General features: G+C 39.6%; 2 protein-coding genes across 4 annotated transcripts in view; one reads left to right on the plus strand and one right to left on the minus strand.

Moving 5' to 3' along the window:
• The window catches only part of LOC121862075, a 132,555-nt gene that overhangs the window by 15,887 nt on the left and 94,424 nt on the right, over positions 1 to 22,244 (minus strand). The gene's annotated exons all lie outside the window — the stretch shown is intronic.
• Positions 1,742 to 21,163, plus strand: LOC121862077 (zinc finger protein 883-like). Of its 3 annotated transcripts, none has more exons than XM_042360018.1 (2): positions 1,742 to 2,037; positions 17,882 to 21,163. In XM_042360018.1, exon 2 carries the CDS (start codon positions 18,697 to 18,699, stop codon positions 20,290 to 20,292), a length of 1,596 nt encoding a protein of 531 aa, XP_042215952.1. In that variant the 5' UTR covers positions 1,742 to 2,037; positions 17,882 to 18,696; the 3' UTR covers positions 20,293 to 21,163. The 3 variants fall into 3 exon arrangements, with proteins under 3 accessions (XP_042215952.1, XP_042215951.1, XP_042215953.1); XM_042360017.1 differs by having other exon boundaries at positions 1,742 to 2,033; XM_042360019.1 differs by having other exon boundaries at positions 1,742 to 2,027.

Raw genomic sequence — 22,244 nt, forward strand, 5'->3', positions numbered from 1 at the left:
GTTGTGTTCGGTGTGAGCAACAAGGGTGAGGTCATCAGCATACTGCAGTTCAGTGGTGGAAGCTGCCAACACCTTTGTTCCTGCACACACACACACACCCCCTCATCCACACTCACACACCCTCATCCACACTCACACACCCTCATCCACACTCACACACCCTCATCCACACTCACACACCATCATCCACACTCACACACCATCATCCACACTCACACACCCTCATCCACAAAAACTCATCCACACTTCCACACACTCATCCACATCCTCACACACACACACACACACACACACACACACACACACCACAACCGCATCCAGCCCATACGTGCACGAACTGATCGCTATAAGAACAGCCCAGTCCCAACCATTGTAAAAATTATCAATAACTTGTAATAAACCAGTGTATTCACTCCCAGTAAATACTACTTCTTGCACTGTCACTATGTTGAAATGCACTGTAGTTTGAGCTTTTCCCCATCTAGTTATTATATATCTTATTTGTATCACTTATGTTACTTGTATATTATTTGTAATTCGAAACCCATTCCCCGAATATGTAACTGTATATATTCAGCCTTCTGGCTGCCAAGCTCTTTCAATAAACCGTTAATTATTATTATTATTATTATTATACACACACATATCATACTCCACACCCTCATTCGCACATAAGAACACAAGAAAATAAGGAGTCAGCAATAGGCCGGTTGGCCTGTGCATGGCAGCTCCTATCGAGAGTTACTACCACTCTCTATCATCCATGAATCTATCTAGCCTCCTTTTAAAACTTTCCAGAGTTCCAGCACTTACTACAAAGTTGCTAAGCTTGTTCCACTCGTCCACCACCCGATTTGTGAACCAGTTTCTTCCTATCTCCCTCCTAAACCTAAACTTATCCAACTTAAATCCGTTCCTACGAGTCCTATCTTGCTCGGATATTATAAGAACTTTATCTATATCGCCTTTATTTAATCCTTTCACCCACTTAAATACTTCTATCATCTCTCCCCGCACTCTTCGTCTTTCTAGGGAATGCAAGTTTAGTTTCTTTAACCTATCTTGATATGGAAGGTTTCTAAGTCCTGGAATCATTTTCGTCATTCTTCGCTGCACCGACTCCAGTGAATTGATGATATACATTCTATAATAGGGACACCAGAACTGAACCGCATAATAGAGGTGCGGCCTGACTAACGCAAGATATAGTTGCAATAAGACCTCTGCACTCTTATTACTTACACTTCTAGATATAAAACCCAATACTCTGTTTGCCTTATTTCGAACATTAACGCACTGTTTTCTAGGCCGTAGGTCCGGGCTTACAAGTACCCCTAAGTCTCTTTCACAAGTCGACCTTTCTAGGTTGATGTTGTTAAGGCTGTATTCGTTAACAGTATTTGTTCTTCCAATATTAAGTACGCTGCACTTGCTGGTGTTGAATTTCATTTGCCATTTCTCTGACCACTCCTGCAGTTTATTAAAATCCTCCTGTAGTGCATTTGCATCCTGCCCTGAATTAATTTGCCGCCCTATTTTGGTGTCATCCACAAACTTGCTTATGTCACTGCTGATCCCAGTATCTAGATCGTTTATATAGATTATGAACAAGAGTGGGCCCAGTAATAATAATAATAATAATAATAATAATAATAATAATAATAATAATAATAATAATAAATGAAAATTAAGTTTTAACATTGGGCTATTTTTTGGGCTACTTTTCGTTATAGATTGGGAGGGTTGGTCAGTCTTTGACCTGGCAACACTGCCCGAGACACAGTGTAAAGAGGCAGCTGTGGTTACGCTCTACCACCAACAACTTATTATATTAACACTTTAAGATAAATAAAACTAACAATACCAAATAAAAATAAGTAAAAATATACTATAAATATAATAAGACTAAAGAAGAATACGAGGCACAAGAACCATCTTACAAGTCACAACAAGAAGACTGGACGATCTGGACCACAAGTTGACTTACAACTTTTACAACAACTTACAAGAAGAAGACTGGACCAGTGGTACAAGTTGGTAAAATGTTACTCTTATTACTAAAATCACCGAGCGACTCAAAAATATATTTTTAATATGTATTTGGGGTAAATTTTTACTTGTGGACATGAATCCTTAGGGGTTGACCAATATGTTTTTCTAGTGTATTTTTGTGTCTTTAAATGAATATGACCTTTATTTTTGGCGGAAATTGATACCCATCCCCCCCTGCCCCAAAGATAATGGGGGAAGCCTTGTGAAATCAGGGTTTTGGGTGGGGGGAGAACACGAAAACGAGTCATCTAACCAAACCTCTGGGCCGTGCCATGTCCAAGACTACAATACCTTAGTTAGAAGTCCGAGATCATATATTTACAAAATGTCGTTTTTATCTTCTATACAACCTTTCTAAATTTACAATGAGGGCACTCAATAGACTTAGGGAGATCACCGTGATTACGTAGAAATTCTATAGCAAATATTCTAAATGTGAAAAAGACTTTACATTTGTGGGTATGAAAAACAAACCTAACCTCCATTTTTGTGCAAATTAACAGTTTCTATTAAAATGAAAACGTACATTTTTAGCACAAAAAAATTAATTTGCACAAAAAATTAAGGTCAGATTTGAGTAAAACCCACCAATAATAACTTATTCTCATACCAAAGGAACCAACCAACCTAACATAACCTAACCTAACCTATTCTCATACCAAAGGAACCAAGCAACCTAACCTAACCTAACCAATTCTCATACCAAAGGAACCAACCAACCTGACCTAACCTAACCTATTCTCATACCAAAGGAACCAACCAACCAACCTGATCTAACTAAAAAAAAGTTATTTGCACCAAAGATTAATGTCAGAATCATTTTAAAACAGCAAGAAAACTATCAACAAATTTATTTTTCATGTGAAAAATGTTGATGGATGGATAACGAAAAGAGCGTTTATTTCTGTACACTTTTCATCAGTGAGTGCTGATATGATAATAATTTCTTGTTCAAATGCTTCATTTGGTAAATATTTCGGCGCCTAAGGTGCGCACTGTCGTGTCTTCTCGGCAGTTGGGTTTAGCACAAACTAACAGTGTCCTCTATAAAATGTTGTTTGTTATGTTAAGGTTATGTTAGGTAAGGCTAGGTTGGGTTGGACTAGGTTAGGTTAGCTTGGGTTGGGTAAAAAAAAAAGTACAAGCTACGACAGTGTTCTCTATAGAACACAGTGAAATTGCATCATTTGGTAGATACTGTGTATATATCAGGGTTGGAAAAAATCTTGATTTTTTAAAAAAAAATCGATTTTGATTTAAATTGATTTTTTTCATTTTTTTACTAATTGCATTGAAATAGTATTTATAAACCATAAAAACAGTATTTTTCAACCAAAGTTTATTCAGGATAATAAACAGAAAATTGGCATTAAGATATTTATGCAGTAGATGTACCAATGGAATTTAACACATATCGTACATTTGAGAGCACAAATCCAAACGTAATAATGAAATTTGACATAAATGCTCTTATAGGATTACAGTCTTAAAAAAATTAATAACTTAACTTCTTCAAGTCAACAGAATAATATTCTCATTTTGTAAAAAAAATAATACTGGTAACAAGTTTATTTTCTTACATTTGTAGGATTATAGTGTATTAAGAATTACCTGTAATAACTTCAAGTCAACACAATATTCACATTCTGTAAACAACAAAAATAGTTCAAAACATATAAAGTAGCTTAGTTGAACATTGAAATGCTTATGTACTGTGACAAGCTTCGATGCCTTTTCCTGTCCTAGGCGATTTCTTACCTTTGAGTGTACAAATCCATATGTGGAAAAAATTCTCTCAACCTCTGCTGATAATGCAACAGCTGTATATAATTGCCTAGGGACATCCATTACATTTTCTGTCATATCATTGGCAAAATACTGCCACCAAGCAAGGGGTGAGAGAGATTTTACAACATCTTTACCAAAATAGACCTCTTTAAATGGTGCACTTCTTCCATGGAAGGACATTAATGTTGAAAGGAAATGTGGAAGAGACTCGCACACATACTGTTCTGCAATGTCTCGCTGCTCAGGAGTCAGATGTCTGCCCTGATGCCTTGGATCTATCACATTAGCTAGAAAATGGGCAGGTGTCAATACTACTTTGATTCTTTTTTCAAAATTATCCATGTCCTTCTTATCTGTTAAATACTCCTTAATTTCAGTTTTACCCAGATTTCTACAGCAGCACTTAATAGGGTATGTTCTCTCTGGACACAGTCCAATGCCACAGCAATAGGCTTAAGTCTCTCTAAATAGTCTTCTGCAGTTCTTTTTAATGCCTTATCATTAACTTTCCTTTCAATTTTCTTATCAATGTCTTCACTATATTCTTTGCACACTTTGACAAGGGTCTCCCAGTTCTTTAAATAAGATTCAATAGAATCTGTCATTGTGTTCCATCGTGTGTCTGATGGCATTACTAGCATTGTTCCTCCTGCTCGTCTATACAAAGATCCTGGGATGTGATGATTTCTGAAGTACTTAATGATTTCAGTAATGTGCTGCTTAATGTTTTTGATTTGCAGGTCTTGTGAAAGCAAATTTAACAGGTGTGCAGTGCAACCATATGTTATAATGGATTTATCTTGTCCGAATTCACTTCTCATTTTTGCCATATTAGCAGCATTATCTGTTACACAGCTTCTTACTGTGCATCCAAATTTGTCTTCACACATTTTTGTAGCACATTCAGCTAATTTCAACAGATATTCAGCTGTGTGTCTTTATTCTGTGTCTATAAAGTCAACAAGATAAATACGGTTGTCCGCTGTTAAAGTTATTCATACTATAGTAGGGTGTGTCATACGGAGGCGAATTTTTTTTTTTTGTGTTTGAAAAATCGGCCCATGGTATTAATGATGTAGTTCTATGTGCAGAATCATGTGATATCTTCAGATTTGAAAAGTTTTCATTTTTTGCTAGGTAAATTTTAACTTGAAATCTTATGAAAATTCAGTATTCCCACCCTTTTACCAACACCACTAAATAGCTTATTTAAAGTAAAGTAAATGTATCAGGTTAATTTATTAGGATGAAAATGATCCAGAATAGTGAAACGAATGATCTTGACACATTTATTAAATTTAATATTCCTTTAGAAAACAAAATCATCAAATACAAAAACCGGTTTTACTACTACAACCCGGTGTTGCTGCACACCATAGAGAACATGTCTTTCTTGCTTCTGTTTCTACTCATCACCTCCCTGCTGACCACCTGAGCTCGGATGTAGCCTTCCCTCCTCTCCTGGCTGTACGCGTGACTGCTGGCCTCGCTCACTTGCTGTACACAACGCTCTATACTCTGGGTGTGCGAGGGCCAGGCAGGGACATGCATGGGGTTGTCCAGGAAAGCTCTGACTTGAACATTGGTGAGGCTGCAGGTAAGAGGGAGCTCACTGCCAGCCTGGATGTTATCCAGATCTATGAGATCAGTGAGGGTCTTGGCACCTAGATTGACTTCAGGAGTCTTCCTGACCCTGAAGGAATGAAATCACCAACTGATTACGTCATGCCCAGATCACTCTCATAAGTCTCATATCCAAGATCTTTTTTGACTGCCACTGTTCTCTCCTCCTCATCATACTGCAGAGCATTGTCTGCAGAACTTTGCCTCGGGATGGAAGCATACCAGGAAGATCTCCTCACAGTCTGCTCTAATCTGAACAACCTTCCTTGGCTGACTCCTCCAGGAGCTCAAGCTGGAAGAGAACATGCCTCGGACCTTGGGAGAATGATGAGCTTGACAGCAATTGTTGAACCAGATTTGGCAAGTAGACACTTTCCTTGACCAATTGGACAATAAGCCTCAGGTTGTGAAGCTGGTTCCTTTCAGTTTATGATGAGCGACCCAAATTCTGCAGAACCTGAGAGCCGTTGTGAGCCACCTAGAATGTGAGACTGGACCTATCTGCAGGTAAGCAAGACTATCAGGCATGACCCCAGTTTTGATGGCACTGCAAATCATGTAACCATAGTACTGGTCAGTACTCAGGTCGTCAATGACAGTATGTGCAAGCTCAACGAGTGGAGGGCCAACTGTGATTTTTTCAAAGCTCGGATTTATTTCTAACTCAGTGGCAAAGTCCAGCATCTTGCCAAGAGGACCAGACCATCTGTTGTTTGAAAGAGTCTTGCCATCCAGCTCCTGGATCAGATGTCTGAGTGGCAACTCGTTGGTGTGGAGGTCACAAACAATCCAGACCAGCTTCCTCCCAATCTTCCGCTCTATCCACTGTATGACCCCTCCTTGCCACCCTGTGTTGTGTTGGTGCTGTCCCCTCCAATTGGCCTGCAGGGTCTGGTCTCGTTCTCTCTCTGAGCCAGTTCACAATGTTATCTGCCACTATCTCAGCTGGTTTCCTGATGTCATCTTTCTCTGGAGTGAAATGCCCAACTTCCTGGTTCACTGCAGCAGGAGTAGTGTTCCTCCTTCACCATGGCAGGAACAACTTGTCAGAATCTCCAACTTTCATGAACACTTTAGTGTCATCCTTCTCCCATCAAAGAACAAACAATTGATTCCATTTTCTCTTATCCCCTTATCAAACTCCTCTTCTAGGTTACTGACAAGTTTCTCCTGAGCTCTCCTTACTTTGTTATGATCTATCACCAGGTGAACATCATCAGGTGTTACCAAACCACCGTCAATCCAGGCAGCTGTTGCTATCTCTGCAGTTTCTCTGAGACCAGTGTGGTGTCGCATACTGGCCAGAGCTATGCTCGGGATATCTTTCCTATTTCGAATCTTATGCCTGGAAGGTTTGGGATCATTATTTTCTGGGTAAGGGACGAAGTCACCATTCTCCTGGTCAGCACTCGGATCAGCCATGGGGAAGTCATTAAACTCTGAATCAGCTTGACTCCAATCATTGGCCTTTTTTACCTCACCCTGGGCCTTCTCAAGTCTCTTTTCCTCGGCAACTCTTCTCCTCTTCTGTCTCTCTGTGGCAGCCTCCTGTCTCTTGGACTCCGGAATATCTTGGCTAGAAATCATGAGAGCCCCTATACTGCCAGTCTTCTCTCTCTGTGCTTTGACAAATGCCAGTTCGATCACAGGAATCTTCAGTTCACGCTTGCAAATACAGGAGATGTGGGCCTCGGATTTACAGTCACGATCGCATCCAAACTCAGGACAGAGAACAATTGGGCACTTGCAAGTAATTATGTCAAATAACTGGTCCAGTTGCTTGGCAAAGCTGTCCTTAACTGCAAGTTTTCCTCTCCCAAGAGAGATATCTCTTGCCTTTTCCCAACTGGCTAGCAGTCTCTCACTAATCTTCTTCTGACTTGTTATGACTGGAGGCTTGAACTGAGCGTTAGCCAGAGTGTACTGTGCCAAGACAGCTTTGGTCATATCACTGGCAATGTCTTTGTTTGTGTAAGTTCTTTGGTTCTTTTCACTGATTTGCCTAGTTAAAACACCGTATCTCAAAGCATCTCTCAATGTAGGCAACTCCGACTTCAGGAGCTCTCTCCCAGACCCAAGATAGTGACTGAGATGGCTGGATTTTTGGTTCCTCGTCCTGACACAAGCAGCCATCGCAAATATTATCAACTTATAAATGCATCAGAATCTGAAACAGAAAAAAATATTGTTAGTTGGGTTGTTAAAGAATGAAGTCAGAAAGCAATGTTCACTATTTAATTGTAATGCACTAATGCAGCTGTACGTTAGATTTTCAATAAATTTCACGCTAAAATTTACCTAGCAAAAGGTTGCAAAATATTGAAACTGAAATTATTTTCTGTTTATATACACTAAAATCTACCAAAAAAGTGATGGGCCATTAGTTTTAGCTGATCTTCCCTCCTATGACACACCCTAATACTATAGGCTCATTATGGACATTAACTCCATCCATCCATGGCCATGCAAACTGTTTTCCCACTAAGTTCCTCTGAATAATTCTTAATCACTGAATTGTAGGCTTGATCCAAAAGAGACCCTCCAATTTGATGTCTATTAGGTGGAACATATCCTGGTCTTAGCATTTTAATCATCTTGATGTTATTAGCCTGCTGCACTGCATATACAGCTAGACCCCGACTTACGACTGCTTCGACTTACGACCGTCCGGACTTACGACCGCCGCAGTTGTGACCATTTTTTTTTTCCCCCAAATGACGCACGCATTTTCTATACCTTAACATTTCCAGTTAATGTAGTCTCCATGTATAATTAGAAAATTATGGGGGCTCCATGTGCATTCAGCTGACTACATTAAAGGTAAGTGCTCAGTCACACTGTATCCATTCCTCATTATATATTACTTTCACTGTACTGTATTTCATTGTAGATTTTTTATTTAAAAAATAAGTTATTTATTTATTTATTTTTTTATCTATGTCGGACTTACGACCTGGATTTGGGTCCCTAACCCCGTCGTAAGTCGGGGTCTAGCTGTACTTTTCAATCATGTAGAATAAAAAGAGAAAACAGTTATTAGTAAAAAAAAATCATTTTGATATAAATTATGATTTTTTTACTCTGATTTAAATCGACTTAAATTATTTGATTTAAATCATAACAACCGTGATATATATATATATATATATATATATATATATATATATATATATATATATATATATATATATATATATATATATATATATATATATATATATATATATATATATATATATATATACACACACACACACACACACATATATACTTAAGGCCTAAAACCCCCCATGCTCGCTCGCATGGGGGGGAGGTGAGGTGGTATGTTTGACTTGGCACCGGCCCAAGGTCTAACGAGTGTTTATTTATCAATTCTTCAGTGACTAAGCTTATCTCTTATAAAAAGCCGGTGAAATGACCTGGGTGAATATAATTAACATTGCTGGGATTCTTGTAAGATGTTGATTAATTTAAATATAAACAACCTATAATTCACACTAGACATAACAATTTCAGTACCGTAATCAAATTAGTACATGTGCACTCCAGCTTTGCACTGAAGTCATTTATTTATTTTACGTTTCTTTTAGTATGGTGTGTGTATGTAAATGGATGAAAATAAATGAAGAAATTTATGTAAATCTACCCAAAAATACAGTTGAAAAACTTTATATTATAAAATGTACTACAGTATTGTACACTATTGTACTACAATTTTTATCTCTTGAGCAAAATATATTATGTTTATATTTAAATTAATCTCTGTCTTGCAAGGATTTCAGCAATGCAAATTATATTATCCTAACTTTAGTCTGAGATATTATATAAAATAAACATAAAGAAATCACCAATCTTTTATCTTGAACACGAGGGTGGCGGGAAGAGGGGGGGGGAGGGGGCGGGAGGTGACAGAATGTCTGACATTTGTTTGTTTATTTATTTATTTGAGATATGATTTGACAGTTGGCGCTGAAGGCCTGCGTGTTTATTTATCATTACTTAAGAGTGACTAAGCTCTTCTCATAATTTGCCACCCAAACGACTTGGGTGAATATAACTTACATTGCTGGGATTCTTGTAAGATAGTGATTTATTTGAATACCTGTATAAATAAGCTATATTTGCAATAGACATAACAATTTTAGTACCGTAATCATTTAGTACATGTACAGTACAGGTTTGTTCCATTGTTAACCGAGGGACCACTGTAAACTTTTTATTTCGTCAGTAAGGAAATCAAATTAAAAGTAATGTACTGTACACTACAATAGATAAAAAACAGAAACAGTAACACAGGCATTTCTTATACCTATCAAAACATATTGTGGATATATTGTACAGTCATGCGCCGGTTAACGTCCTAGATACGTTCTTGGAAACGTGATGTTAACCGAAATGGACGTTGTCCGAAATTACATAAACCTATCGGATTTATTCTAATGGGGGTTCCAGTCACACCAACCCCAAGTTTCCCATTTTACAACCATTTAGACCCAATAAATATATATATACTGTATAATGTTATGGTATATATCATAAACACACATAGGCATGGCTAGGTTTATTACAAAGTGATGAAAGGATAATGTAAAGTGGGTAGTCCACAAAACATGTAGCTATGTCTCTTTATTTGAGTGCCCCGTCAAAGAAGTCCGTTTTCTCTCACTTCAGGACTCCTGAGTCGTCCGTTTTCTCTTAATCTTAGAGTACAGTACACCAGACACTTATTTATTTCTTAGTAATGACACAGAATTTGAAATTGCAACTGGGGTTGCAATTGTTGAAGCAACTTAGATATGTCTGATTACAGTTGGAATATTCAAGATCCATTGTGAGTGATGTTTAAAGCTTCAACTGTCTTTATGGTTGGTAAAACTTGTCAAGTCTGTCAGTCTGAGTGGCATGTGTGAGGCCTTGTGTTTGTACAACCGCTAAATATATAATGTTATGGTAATTATCAGAAACACACATAGGCATGACGAGGTTTATTAAAAAGTGATGAAAAATATACCATCAGTACTGTACATTGGGTAGTCCACAAAACATGTAGCCATGTCCCTTTATTTGAGTGCCCCGTCATAGGAGTCCGTTTTCTCTCACTTCAGGACTCCTGAGTCGTCCGTTTTCTCTTAATCTTAGAGTGCACCAGATACTTCTATATTTCGTAGTAATGACACAGAATTTGAAATTGCAACTGGAGTTGCAATTGTTGAGGCAACTTAGATATGTCTGATTACAGCAAATGTGTTATTGTCAATTTGTGGGTGAAAGATTTTATCCTCAATAGATGTAGGTTAACGTTACACTTGGAGGCAAATGCTTACTAAAGCCTAAGGAAGGATATTCCTTTAACACATAATATCTGGCCAGTATGGGAAGGAGCGTCATGTCTCCGTTACGGGGTCGTGGAGTGGCGTCACGGAAGTGTTTTTTTGGGGGGGGGCACGGACGTATATAGGTCAGAGTCATGTGGGTGATGTCACTGTGGTTCATATACATTGGACGTCATATTCTAATTGAAGACTAATCAGTACAGCGTTACTAACCTGCCAGATGTGTCTGTATCCTAGCCTAATTCTGGCCACGACTACATCAAATTGTCTGGTTCTGTCCTTATGCTGGCCGTACCGGTACCTCTCGTCACAAAATTTGTCATATTTACTAATGCTACAACTGCCAGGTCTCTCTGCATTTCTCATTTCTTCTAGATCAGAGTTCACGATTCTGACTTGAATGTTTTTAAGTACAGCATTGGACAGGCCAAGGTCACGGTCAACATTTTCTTTCTTACATGCCTCATTGGCCAGTCTATCAGCATAACATTCACTTGATTTAATACTCTCTATGTGTCTGTTAATAGTTTCTAGTGTGACACATCTCATCACATCGGTGTTTAACATTTGCTTACTACCAACAGGAGTGTAATTAATAGGAACTGATATATCCAGCCAAGGAGGAATGGCATTAATAGGTTCGTCTGGGGTGATTGGGACATTCAGTTTCAAGAGATCTGCAACACTTTTATGAAGCCACGCCCCAAAGAGAGTCTTTTGTGGAAGGTTAGCGAGATAGTCGGGATTACTTAGATAGAACATCAACTCAGTTTGAGCTGTAGTTTGGGGACCATTGTTCTTCAAAACTTTGACACAAAACATGGTATTAAGTAGAGCTATCCTCTCAGATAGGGAGGGCAGTCCGAGCTCTTTCCTCATGTTTACAATTCTGGTTGATTTTGGGCAACCTAGAATGATGCTCATGGCTTCATTTTGCACTACCTCAAGGCTGTTGAGTTGTTTAGGCGGAATAGTCACAAGATGGAGAGCATGATAGTCAACTACAGAACGAATGAAGTGAAGATAGAAAGTACGAGCATAGGTGATGTTAATTCCATAGCCCTTGCCAACAAGGGTTCTGAGGGGTTTAATGCGCTGCATTAGTTTGGCACGAAGGTTGCCGACAAAGTTTGCATCATTCACACAAATTCCAAGATATTTATATGAGCTACATAGTTCCAAGGGCATGCTGTTAATGTTAAAGTCAAGAGGCAGAGGGTGAGCAGGACGAGGATTGAGGACCCTCGTCTTGTCAACAGATATTATGAGACCACATTCCAAAGTCCTCCGAGCAAATACATCCAGCAAGGCTTGGAACCTGAGCTTGGTCTGTGTCATAATGCAGATATCATCAGCATAGCATATTACAGCCTCGTTTGGCTGAACTGGAATGTCAGCAATAAGCTTGTGCATCAGTATATTAAAGAGCATAGGACTTAACACTCCTCCCTGAGGCGTGCCAAGCTCAAATGATCTCATTCTGGCACTTTTAACTCCCCTAAACAGAACACTGGCATACCTGTTGGACAGATAACCCTTTATCCATGTCAGGAGGTTACCTTGGATGCCAAAATTAGCTAGTTGCTCAAGTATAATGTCTCTATTAGCTACATCAAAGGCTGATTTAAGGTCTATGAAGGCTGTTTGTGTCTTATCTTTTGAGTGAACAAGATATTCTGCAAAGCATGTCTGTGTGCTACGCCCGGGCATGAACCCGTACAGATTAGGGGCCAGTTTGTCTTTGACTTGAAGCATGAGACGGTTGAGAACAACTCTTTCAAGGACTTTACACATACAGGATGTGAGTGAAATTGGCCTGAAGTTTGGGGAGTTAGCCTTTAGGGATTGGTACTATGTTTCCATGAGTCCATTGTAAGGGGGAAGCGATCTTCCTGCTAGTTGCTGCCCTCTCGCTTGTTTTGCTGGTGAGACCTCCACTGGGGGGTGAGAACGTCACTGCTACCAGTGTCACTGGGTCAGATACTACCCAGCCGTCAGTACAGCTACACTACCCTGCTGTTCTTACAAATTTTGGTTGTGATCTCATCATAGGTCCTGGACTCGTGGGCTGTTTCTCCAGACCTTCACAAATCGACTGTCAATCTCCGGACACCTACTACAGCGACTGCCACGCCATCTCCACTGTTTGTGCCCCGGTGTTTCTCCTGTGTAGCAAGACATCGGACGCCGAGGACAAGTGAGGAGCTGACTGGACCTTCCCCCTGAGAGTGGATCACTGCGTTCCAGAACCTTCCCCAGGGCCACTGCCGTGGGAAATATCTGTTCATTGTTTGATTCTATTGTTGTTTGATTCCATTCATTGCTGACTCCCTTTTATTGCTTGATTATCAGTTGTTGACTCCCATTAATTGCTTGATTCCATTAATTGTTTGATTCCATTAATTGTTGGACTTCCATTAACTGTTGACTGCATTAATTGTTTGACTCCCGTAATTGTTATTTCATGTTGTTGAGTGATGTCAGAGTTTTGTGTTATATTTTTATAGTAAAGAGATGTCAATCTCAAGCGATTGTTTGTTATTCCTCAGAAAACCATGGTCCGTGACTTTCCTTTTATAAGATCCTGATTAGGCTGGTAAGGGATTTCTATCCCTAAGTCCCAGGCCTTTACATCCATGTCTTAGGCAGAATACCCTGTGTGAGGCTTATTTGAAACAGATCAAGCAGTGGATGGTTAGGGATCTCATTTAACAATCTCAGGGTGTTATAGGTTATGCCATCCTCACCAGGGGAGGATGATTCACCTTTCATTAGTGCTGTTTTTAGTTTGTGGTGCGTTATAGGAAACTGGTCAGTAAGGTCTGGTGAGGAACAGACTATTTCAATATTGAAACCCCTATTAATGTGTGTGGTTTTAAGATATTGCTGTATGTCAGGAGGCAGGGAAGTGATTTGTGACACACTAGACCATTGGTCTAATAGCATGTCAGCATATTCTGCAGGGCTGTGATGAAGTTGGACTGGGGTGAGTGACTTGGTAATGGCTCTAATTTTGTTCCACACTTCTGCTAGAGTGGATGTTCTATTAATCCTTTGTAAGAATTGTTCCCAATAGGTGTTTCTCACCTGACCTTTGAGTTCATGAAATGCTCTGTTAGCTTTGAGGAATGCCAGGAGGCTATCACTAGTTTTATTTTGCTTATAAGTGTTGGCAAGCTGTTCTACCTTCTCTCCTTCTTTGGTGAGGATGGGGTCATGTGTCCACAAAGGAGGTTTAGTGCTTCCCTCCCTCCTTGACTTAACCCAGGTGGTATAATATGTGGTAATGACATTTACAAGATCACAGCAAAATTCATCCACTGACCCAGGTGTATATCCAGCATACCATCTGTGGATGTAGGCCTTGAAATGCAGTTTTAAGATTATCTGGGATGTTAATTCTGAGCTTAGGATGGGGTTCACACTTGACATCAGCAACAGTGTATTCAGTAAGTATTGCATAATGATCACTGACTAGGTGGTCTGAGATCACCTTAGCCTTGACATGCTGCTTTTACTGACTGACAGAACAACACTCAGTGTCGGACCAAAGCTGATACCTTCTGCAAGAAGAAAGCGACAGCCCAGAGGGAACTTTGCAATCTAAAGAATGACTGGTTTAAAAATAAAGCATGTGAAGCACAAAAACATGCAGATCAGCACAAGATGTGCAAATTTTTCAATTCCATTGAAACATTTTATGGGTCAACCACTCGTGGCGCAGCCCCCCTCCGCTCATTGTACGGTAACTTCATAATTAAAGACAATGAAGGCCTCCTTCAGCGCTGGAAAAAGCACTACCATTCATTGCTTAACCGAAACACCGATGTGGATGTCCTGACTACCCAGCAGGTCCCCCATCATCGAGAGCTGACCCACCTCAGCTGCCCTCCATCCTTGGATAAGGTAGCTATCACCATTAAACATGAAAAATAACAAAGCCTCAGGACCTGATGGAATCCCACTCAAGGTGTATAAAGCAGGACGACCTCTGCTTACCAGCCGTCTCCTCTCTCTCTCTCCTGGAGAATACATGGGAAAAGAAGAAAATCCCCTAAGCTCTTACAGATGCTTCCATTGTCAATGTTTATAAAAACAAGGGAGACCGGCCAGACTGTGGCAGCTACGAGATCTCGCTGCTCTCCGTAACTGGCAAGATTATCGCCTGAGTTCTCCTAAACAGACTCCTTCCTGAGGCGGAAAACTTCCTCCCAGAATCTCAATGCTGTTTTTGACCATGAAGTGGCACCACTGACTTGGTCTTTGCTGCCCGCCAGATACAGGAAAAGTGCAGAGAACAGCGTCGTGACCTATACATGGCTTTCATCGACCTAACCAAGGCCTTCGACTCGGTCAACAGGGAAGCCCTCTGGTGGACCCTCAGCCATTATGGCTGCCCACCAAAATTCATCACCATTGTGAGGCAACTCTACGATGACATGAACGGCAGTGTCCTGCACAACGGCACCCAGTCTGAGCTCTTCCCCATCCAAACAGGGGTTAAACAAGGGTGTGTACTGGGACCAATTCTTTTCCATTTTCTTGGCTGCCTTCCTTACTCGTGCAGTGCCAATTTAGCCAGCGGGGTGAACATCGAGTACCAGGTGAAGAGGGATCTATTCAACATAAGACAACTCCAGGCAAGAACAAAGGTGTCAGCAGCTTCCATTACTGAACTTCAGTATGCAGACGACCTCACCCTTGTTGCTCACACTGAACACGACCTACAGGAGATCCTGAACACTTACACAGATGCGTATGCACGCTTTGGCCTTGAGGTGAACGTACGTAAGACTCAAATTCTCTTTCAGCCTGCCCCTGGTTCAGCCAAACCTCCACCATCCATCCAGCTTAATGGTACTACCCACTCTAATGTTACCCACTTTCGGTATCTCAGCTCCCACCTGTCCACCACCGCAGACATTGATGAAGAGATTCAGTATCGGAACAGATGTGCATCTCAAGCCTTTGGCAGACTCTGTACCTGTGTCTTCAGCTGTAGGGAGCTGAAATTTTCAACAAAGTTACACGTATATCGAGCAGTAGTCCTCCCCACCCTGCTATATGGCAGTGAGACATGGGTCACATACAGGAGGCACTTCAAGGCACTTGAAAACTTTCACCAACATAGTCTACGTTCCATCCTCCGAGTTTGCTAGGAAGACAAGAGAACAAATGCCAGTATTCTTGCTGATACCAACTGTAGGAGCGTCGAGGCTACCATTATCCTTGAACAACTACGCTGGACTGACCATAATACCCGCGTGGACGATAGTAGACTGCCAAAGCAGCTACTTTAAAGTCACCTAACGAATAATAAACGTAACGGTGGTGGGCAATTGAAAAGGTGTAAGGATAGTCTTAAGACAAACCTTAAAAAGTGTCAAATCGACCCCCTAACCTGGGAGTCGATTACTCCACATCATAACGCTTGGAGGAGCTTCACACGAGAAGGTGTCAATACTTTCAAGTTAGCCTTACTGAAAACCGAGGCAGACAAGCGCCAACGGCAGAAAGACGCTGCCACCGCCCCTCCCGCACTAGATGCAGCCCTCCACATGTGGAACGAATGCTGCCGACACTGCGGGTCCCGTATTGGCCTCTTTAGTCACCTCAAAACTCACTAACCTAGGTGATATCCTTAATAACTCGTATCATAGCTCGATGATCGTCATACTTGATTTCGTGGGAGAGCAAAGTAATAGTAGTAGGTGTGTGTGTGTGTGTGTGGATAGATATATACTGGTATTGGATGATATTGGGATGTGTGGGTCATGTTGTGGGTGTGTGGGTGTGATGTTGGGGGTGTGTGTGTCATGTTGTGGGTGTGTGGGTCGTGTTGGGGGTGTGTGGGTGTGACTTTCCTTGTCTCACATGTGCATGCTATAATATACCAGAGAAAGAGGGCTCTAAATTTAAACAAACAAACATTGTACTGTACATCTTTTACAATTAGAATCAATGTATTCATAAATCAAAACTTTTATGTAAATACTGTACATAATATTATATGATAACAAAATATTAGAAATTATATAGAAACAATATAATTCACATCCGGTTAAAAAAATTAACTACCTGTAATACAGTGGTCCCTCGGTTAACGAGCACAATTCGTTACAGAAGGTTGCTCGTTAACCGAAAAATTTGTTAACCGAAACCATTATTTCAATGAGATTTTGGTAATTGGTTCCAGCTCACCGAAAATTGCCTAAATTCAACAAAAAAGGTAGTAAAGTACACTGAGGTGTGTATGTAGAAGGCTCCTGGATGATGATGATGATGATGATGATGATGGGAATTAGAATGGGGGTGGAGGAGAAGAGAGAAGAGAAAGCATTGGTGTGGAAGAGAATCGCCCCATGGCGCTATTTCACCCATAAAATTTTAGTTCACTTGGTGTAATTCAAGATTATTTTCTTTAAATCAACACTTCACTGCATTATGTATTGTCATTATGTAAAATAAATTTCAAAATCACCAATAATTTGCGTGGTAACACAGAAAAAAAGCGTTTATGTTGAAGAGAGTCTCAAGCAAGATGTTACCTCCACTGAAAAGACAGAGACTGGTGCCTGTTTGGTGTGTTGACAGGCAGTTTGGTGCGCATAAAACTAGTTTCCTGTACTTCAATTATGTTCAATAATTGTTAAAGTTACTAAAAAATTTAATATTAAACTTTTAAAATTATTGAATCGTCCAAACTTCTTGATATTTACTAAAATAATAAGGAATTTAAGCCCTAGAACCGATTACTGTATTGGCGGACTAATACTACAGCTGGTGGACCTCCAAATGCAAGCGAAAACATGTTGAGGGGCGTTCGTAAGAAACTCGTTAATTGAGGGATTGCTCGTTAACCGAAGTTAAGAATCTTATGGAAGGTAATTCGTTAACCGAGGCGCTCGTTAACTGAGGGATCACTGTATATTACAAATGATATACATACTGTATAGCTTTTGTATTGGCTTCATAGAAAACTGCTCCCTTACAACGGTGACTAATACAAAGTGAATATACAGCACACATCTTAATATTATGTAAATACATTGACATATGTAACAGTTTGACTTTCCTTCCCACAGACATGAACTGAAGAACAAATGGCAGTGGGAAGAGAAGCAGTAGACTGTGAGAACACTATGTTGGGTGCAGGTGTAAACAACAGTGGACATAGACAAAGTATTACCAACTGAACCAAAGAATTACAAGTAGACAAGAAATTATTCTTCCTTGTGGAAATATGTTTTGAAATAATTCAAAACTTGTGTATAGATTCACCCCCTCATAAGACTTTTGTCACATGTAGTAAAAGTTTACCAGCCATCACAAGTACAGTAGTATATCAGCCTGAGTATTATTGTTTACCAGCCATCACAAGTACAGTAGTATATCAGCCTGAGTATTATTGTTTACCAGCCATCACAAGTACAGTAGTATATCAGCCTGAGTATTATTGTTTACTGTACATCAGAGGAACTGTACATATAACAATAGTGTACAGTATATAATTTTTGTACACTTCCCTGTTGAGTGTTTTTATAGTGTATGTTGTAAGTCATAAACAGTGTTTGTTGATGACAAGTATAGTTATATGTGTAACTCATTCTTTACACCATTTTTCACATTTAGTTCAAAGAGGTATAGAGGAACCTTGTTAATAATGGTGTAGTCACATCACAAACTGGATCTTCCATCACACTTACCTCCTCACTGTCCTCCTATCTCAGCATCATTACATCAGTGTCAGTAAATCACATTCACTTATTGATTTATGTTTCAATTTTCATTGTCAAATATAAATAACAGTAACAAGACATTAATAGTTCTTGTAGGAGGAAACAGTTTGCCAGTTAAGTGTCACTAAAACCTTTGATCACGCAGTACACACAGTTTTATAATGGAAGGTCACTCAGAGGAACAGTCAGAGTCTCCCACAGAATTGTCTGTAAAATCACATCAAGTAACACATGTGAAAGATCATACAGGAGAGAAGCCATTTGAGTGTACAGAATGTTTTAAATGTTTTAAAAGACAAGATGCTTTAGTGCGACATATGAGACTTCATACAGGAGAGAAACCATTTGAGTGTTCAGAATGTTTTAAAGGATTTAGCAAAAAAGGTCACTTAGTGCGACATATGAGACTTCATACAGGAGAGAAACCATTTGAGTGTTTAGAATGTTTTAAAGGATTTTCACAAGAAAGTCACTTAAAAGCACATATGAGAAGTCATTCAGGAGAGAAACCATTTGAGTGTACAGAATGTTTTAAAAGGTTCTCATTAAAATTTTCACTCATGAATCATAAGAGAATTCATACAGGAGAGAAACCTTATCAGTGTTCACAATGTCCTGAAAGGTTCTCATGTAAAAAATCTCTCAAATATCATCAGAGAGTTCATACAGGAGAGAAACCTAATCAGTGTTCGGAATGTTTTAGAACATTCCCAAATAAATCTTCACTCAATAATCATCAGAGAGTTCATACAGGAGAGAAACCTTATCAGTGTACAAAATGTATTAAAAGGTTCTCACATAAAAATAATCTCATAAAACATGACAGAGTTCATACAGGAATAAAACCTTATCAGTGTACAAAATGTATAAAGAGGTTCTCGCATAAATCTTCACTCAATAATCATGAGAGAGTTCATACAGGAGAGAAATCTTATCAGTGTTCAGAATGTTCGAAAAGATTTCCAAGACAATGTGAGTTAGACAGACATACTAGACTTCATACAGGAGAGAAACCATTTGAGTGTTCAGAATGTTTTAAAAGGTTCTCATTAAAACGTTCACTGATAAATCATAAGAGAGTTCATACAGGAGAGAAACCTTATCAGTGTTCAGAATGTCCTAAAAGGTTCTCGCTTAAAAAATCTCTCAAATATCATCAGAGAGTTCATACAGGAGAGAAACCTAATCAGTGTTCAGATTGTTTTAAAACGTTCCCAGATAAATCTTCACTCAATAATCATAAGAGAGTTCATACAGGAGAGAAACCTTATCAGTGTTCACAGTGTATTAAAAGGTTCTCACAAAAAGCTTCTCTCATAAATCATGAGAGAATTCATGCAGGAGAGAAACCTTATCAGTGTTCTGAATGTCATCAACACTTTTTTAAAAGGGCTAACCTAGTAAGACACAAGAAAGTTCACTCAGAAAAACCTTTCCACTGTGTAAGATGCATGAAAGACTTTATAGAGAAAGAGAGTTTAATATTACATGTAGAGAGATGTTACCAGACTGACCAAGTGGTCAACTCTCATCACTATGAAGGTGAAAGTTGCCAGGATTTGCACCATGACTTGAGCTTGTCTTGCCAACCAACAGTGGAGATGTGTGTTTCTGAAGGAGTGAAAAAGGAAACTAATTATGATCCACTCTCAGTCATTTGTGAGACAGAAGCTTCACCAGGGCCTGAGATAATTGACCAATCTTCTTTAAAGATGGAGTGCCTGGAAGAACTAGAATTTGTTAAGGAAGAATTCTGAAACTGTTATTGTTATTGATATTCATGGTAGACTCGACCTTGGTCGCTCTAAAATCAATCTTTACAAAATTGTGAGAAATGTGACGTAACGGATGAAAATTTTATGACGCTAATGAGACAACTGAGTCACAGTATTCATTCTGAAATTCATCGCCTCCTCCCCTCCCTTCCCTTCCCCAGGAATGTTAATTTTTTTAGTGGCTGTACATATATTAATGAATTATTATAACATGATAAGATTATAATAAAACATTAAACCTTGTACAGTGTCTGGGAGTAAGGAGAATTGAGTGGCGAGCGACATGTTTATTCTGTAGAGACTGGAATACAACTGACACTCATAAGTCATAACAACTGCCCGTGGCTGCCAGGCACCTGTCGAACATCTCCACTGTTGCAACACCTGCCACCACCGCTGCTTCTGCCATCACTGCTGCTACACCTGCCACAGCTGCTGTAACACCTGCCACAGCTGCTGTAACACCTGCCACAACACCTGCCACCACCACTGCTCCATTGGTGGCTCCTGGCCCCTCTGCCACACCTTCAGCTGCATCTCAGGCAAGGTGATGACAGGGTCCACAGGCCAAGCGACGTAAAGTTTTGGATACAGACCGACGCCTTGATGCAACACAGCCGAAAGAGAATCCCGGACAGGAGACGGCTGCTGTGTTACCTGAGGCACGGCTGTAAGAAGGATACAAGTTACATGTGCCTCTGTGTCTTGGATATTGCTTCATTCAGTACCACACTGAGTGCAGTCTCCTGCCATAAAGAACATCACACACACACACACACACACATATTCCTACTTCCTAAGCTCGCCTATGCCTCCCCTACCTGGTCTTCCCCCTAAATGCCACACAACATAAACACCAAGAAAAAGTGCAACATTATTCTCTCCTCTTCCTACTTCACATAAGAAGCGCTCAACACACTGACCTTCTCGGCTCTTTCTGACCATCACCACGACCTCATCTGCAAATTTGGTGAGAAGTTTCTGCACCATCCTCGACACCGACTCCTACTTCCACCTGAGATCCTTCGTCCACGAATAGTTGTTCAACAGGCGAACTGCATCCAGCCCATACTAGCATGTACTGATTGCTATAAGAACAGCCCAGTCCCAACCATTGTAAATATTATCAACAACTCGTAGTAAAACCAGTGTGTTCACTCCCAGCCAATCTTACCTCTTTGCACTGTCACTGTGTTGAAATGCCCTGTAGTTTGAGCTTCTCCCCACCAAGTTATTATATCTCAAATTTGTATCACATATGTTACTTGTATATTATTTATCAATCAAGTGACCTATTCTCTAATTACAATATGTAACTATATTTTCAGCCTTCTGGTTGCCATGCTCTTTCAATAAACTGTCAATTATTATTATTATTTTTATTACACACACACTACTATTACTACAGTGGGCCCCCGATTAACGAACGCAATTGGTTCCACAGAGTCGTTCGTTAACCGAAAATTTCGTGAACTGCATCTATTATTTCAATGGGATATTGGGTCATTGGTTCCAACTCACAGTAAAAGTATACATACAAAGTACTGTATACTGTACCGGTAATAGAATTAACAAAACATTAAATATAAACTTAATACAGTACTGTACTGTACAGTATACTGTATAATAATAAATAAAAAACAATAGAGTACAGTACTGTATTTTAGCTTACAGTACTTTGATGTGTGTATGTCCTATTCCCTGCAATTTTGTTCACATCAAACCGCTGACGGTGGAAGCAGTCTATGATGACATGCCATATTCTTTACAGAGTGCATTGGTTCTAATGTCTTCTTCATGTTTCATAATAATTTCTGCACTGTATATTATCAATATGTGAACTAAATTTCAGAATGACCAATAATTTTAATGTAAAAAAATGTTAAATTTTCAAGAGCACAACTTTCTTGATATTTACTCCACTGGAAACGAAT

This window comes from Homarus americanus, unplaced genomic scaffold (genome assembly GCF_018991925.1).
Source record: "Homarus americanus isolate GMGI-L3 unplaced genomic scaffold, GMGI_Hamer_2.0 scaffold25013, whole genome shotgun sequence".
NCBI lineage: Eukaryota > Metazoa > Arthropoda > Malacostraca > Decapoda > Nephropidae > Homarus > Homarus americanus.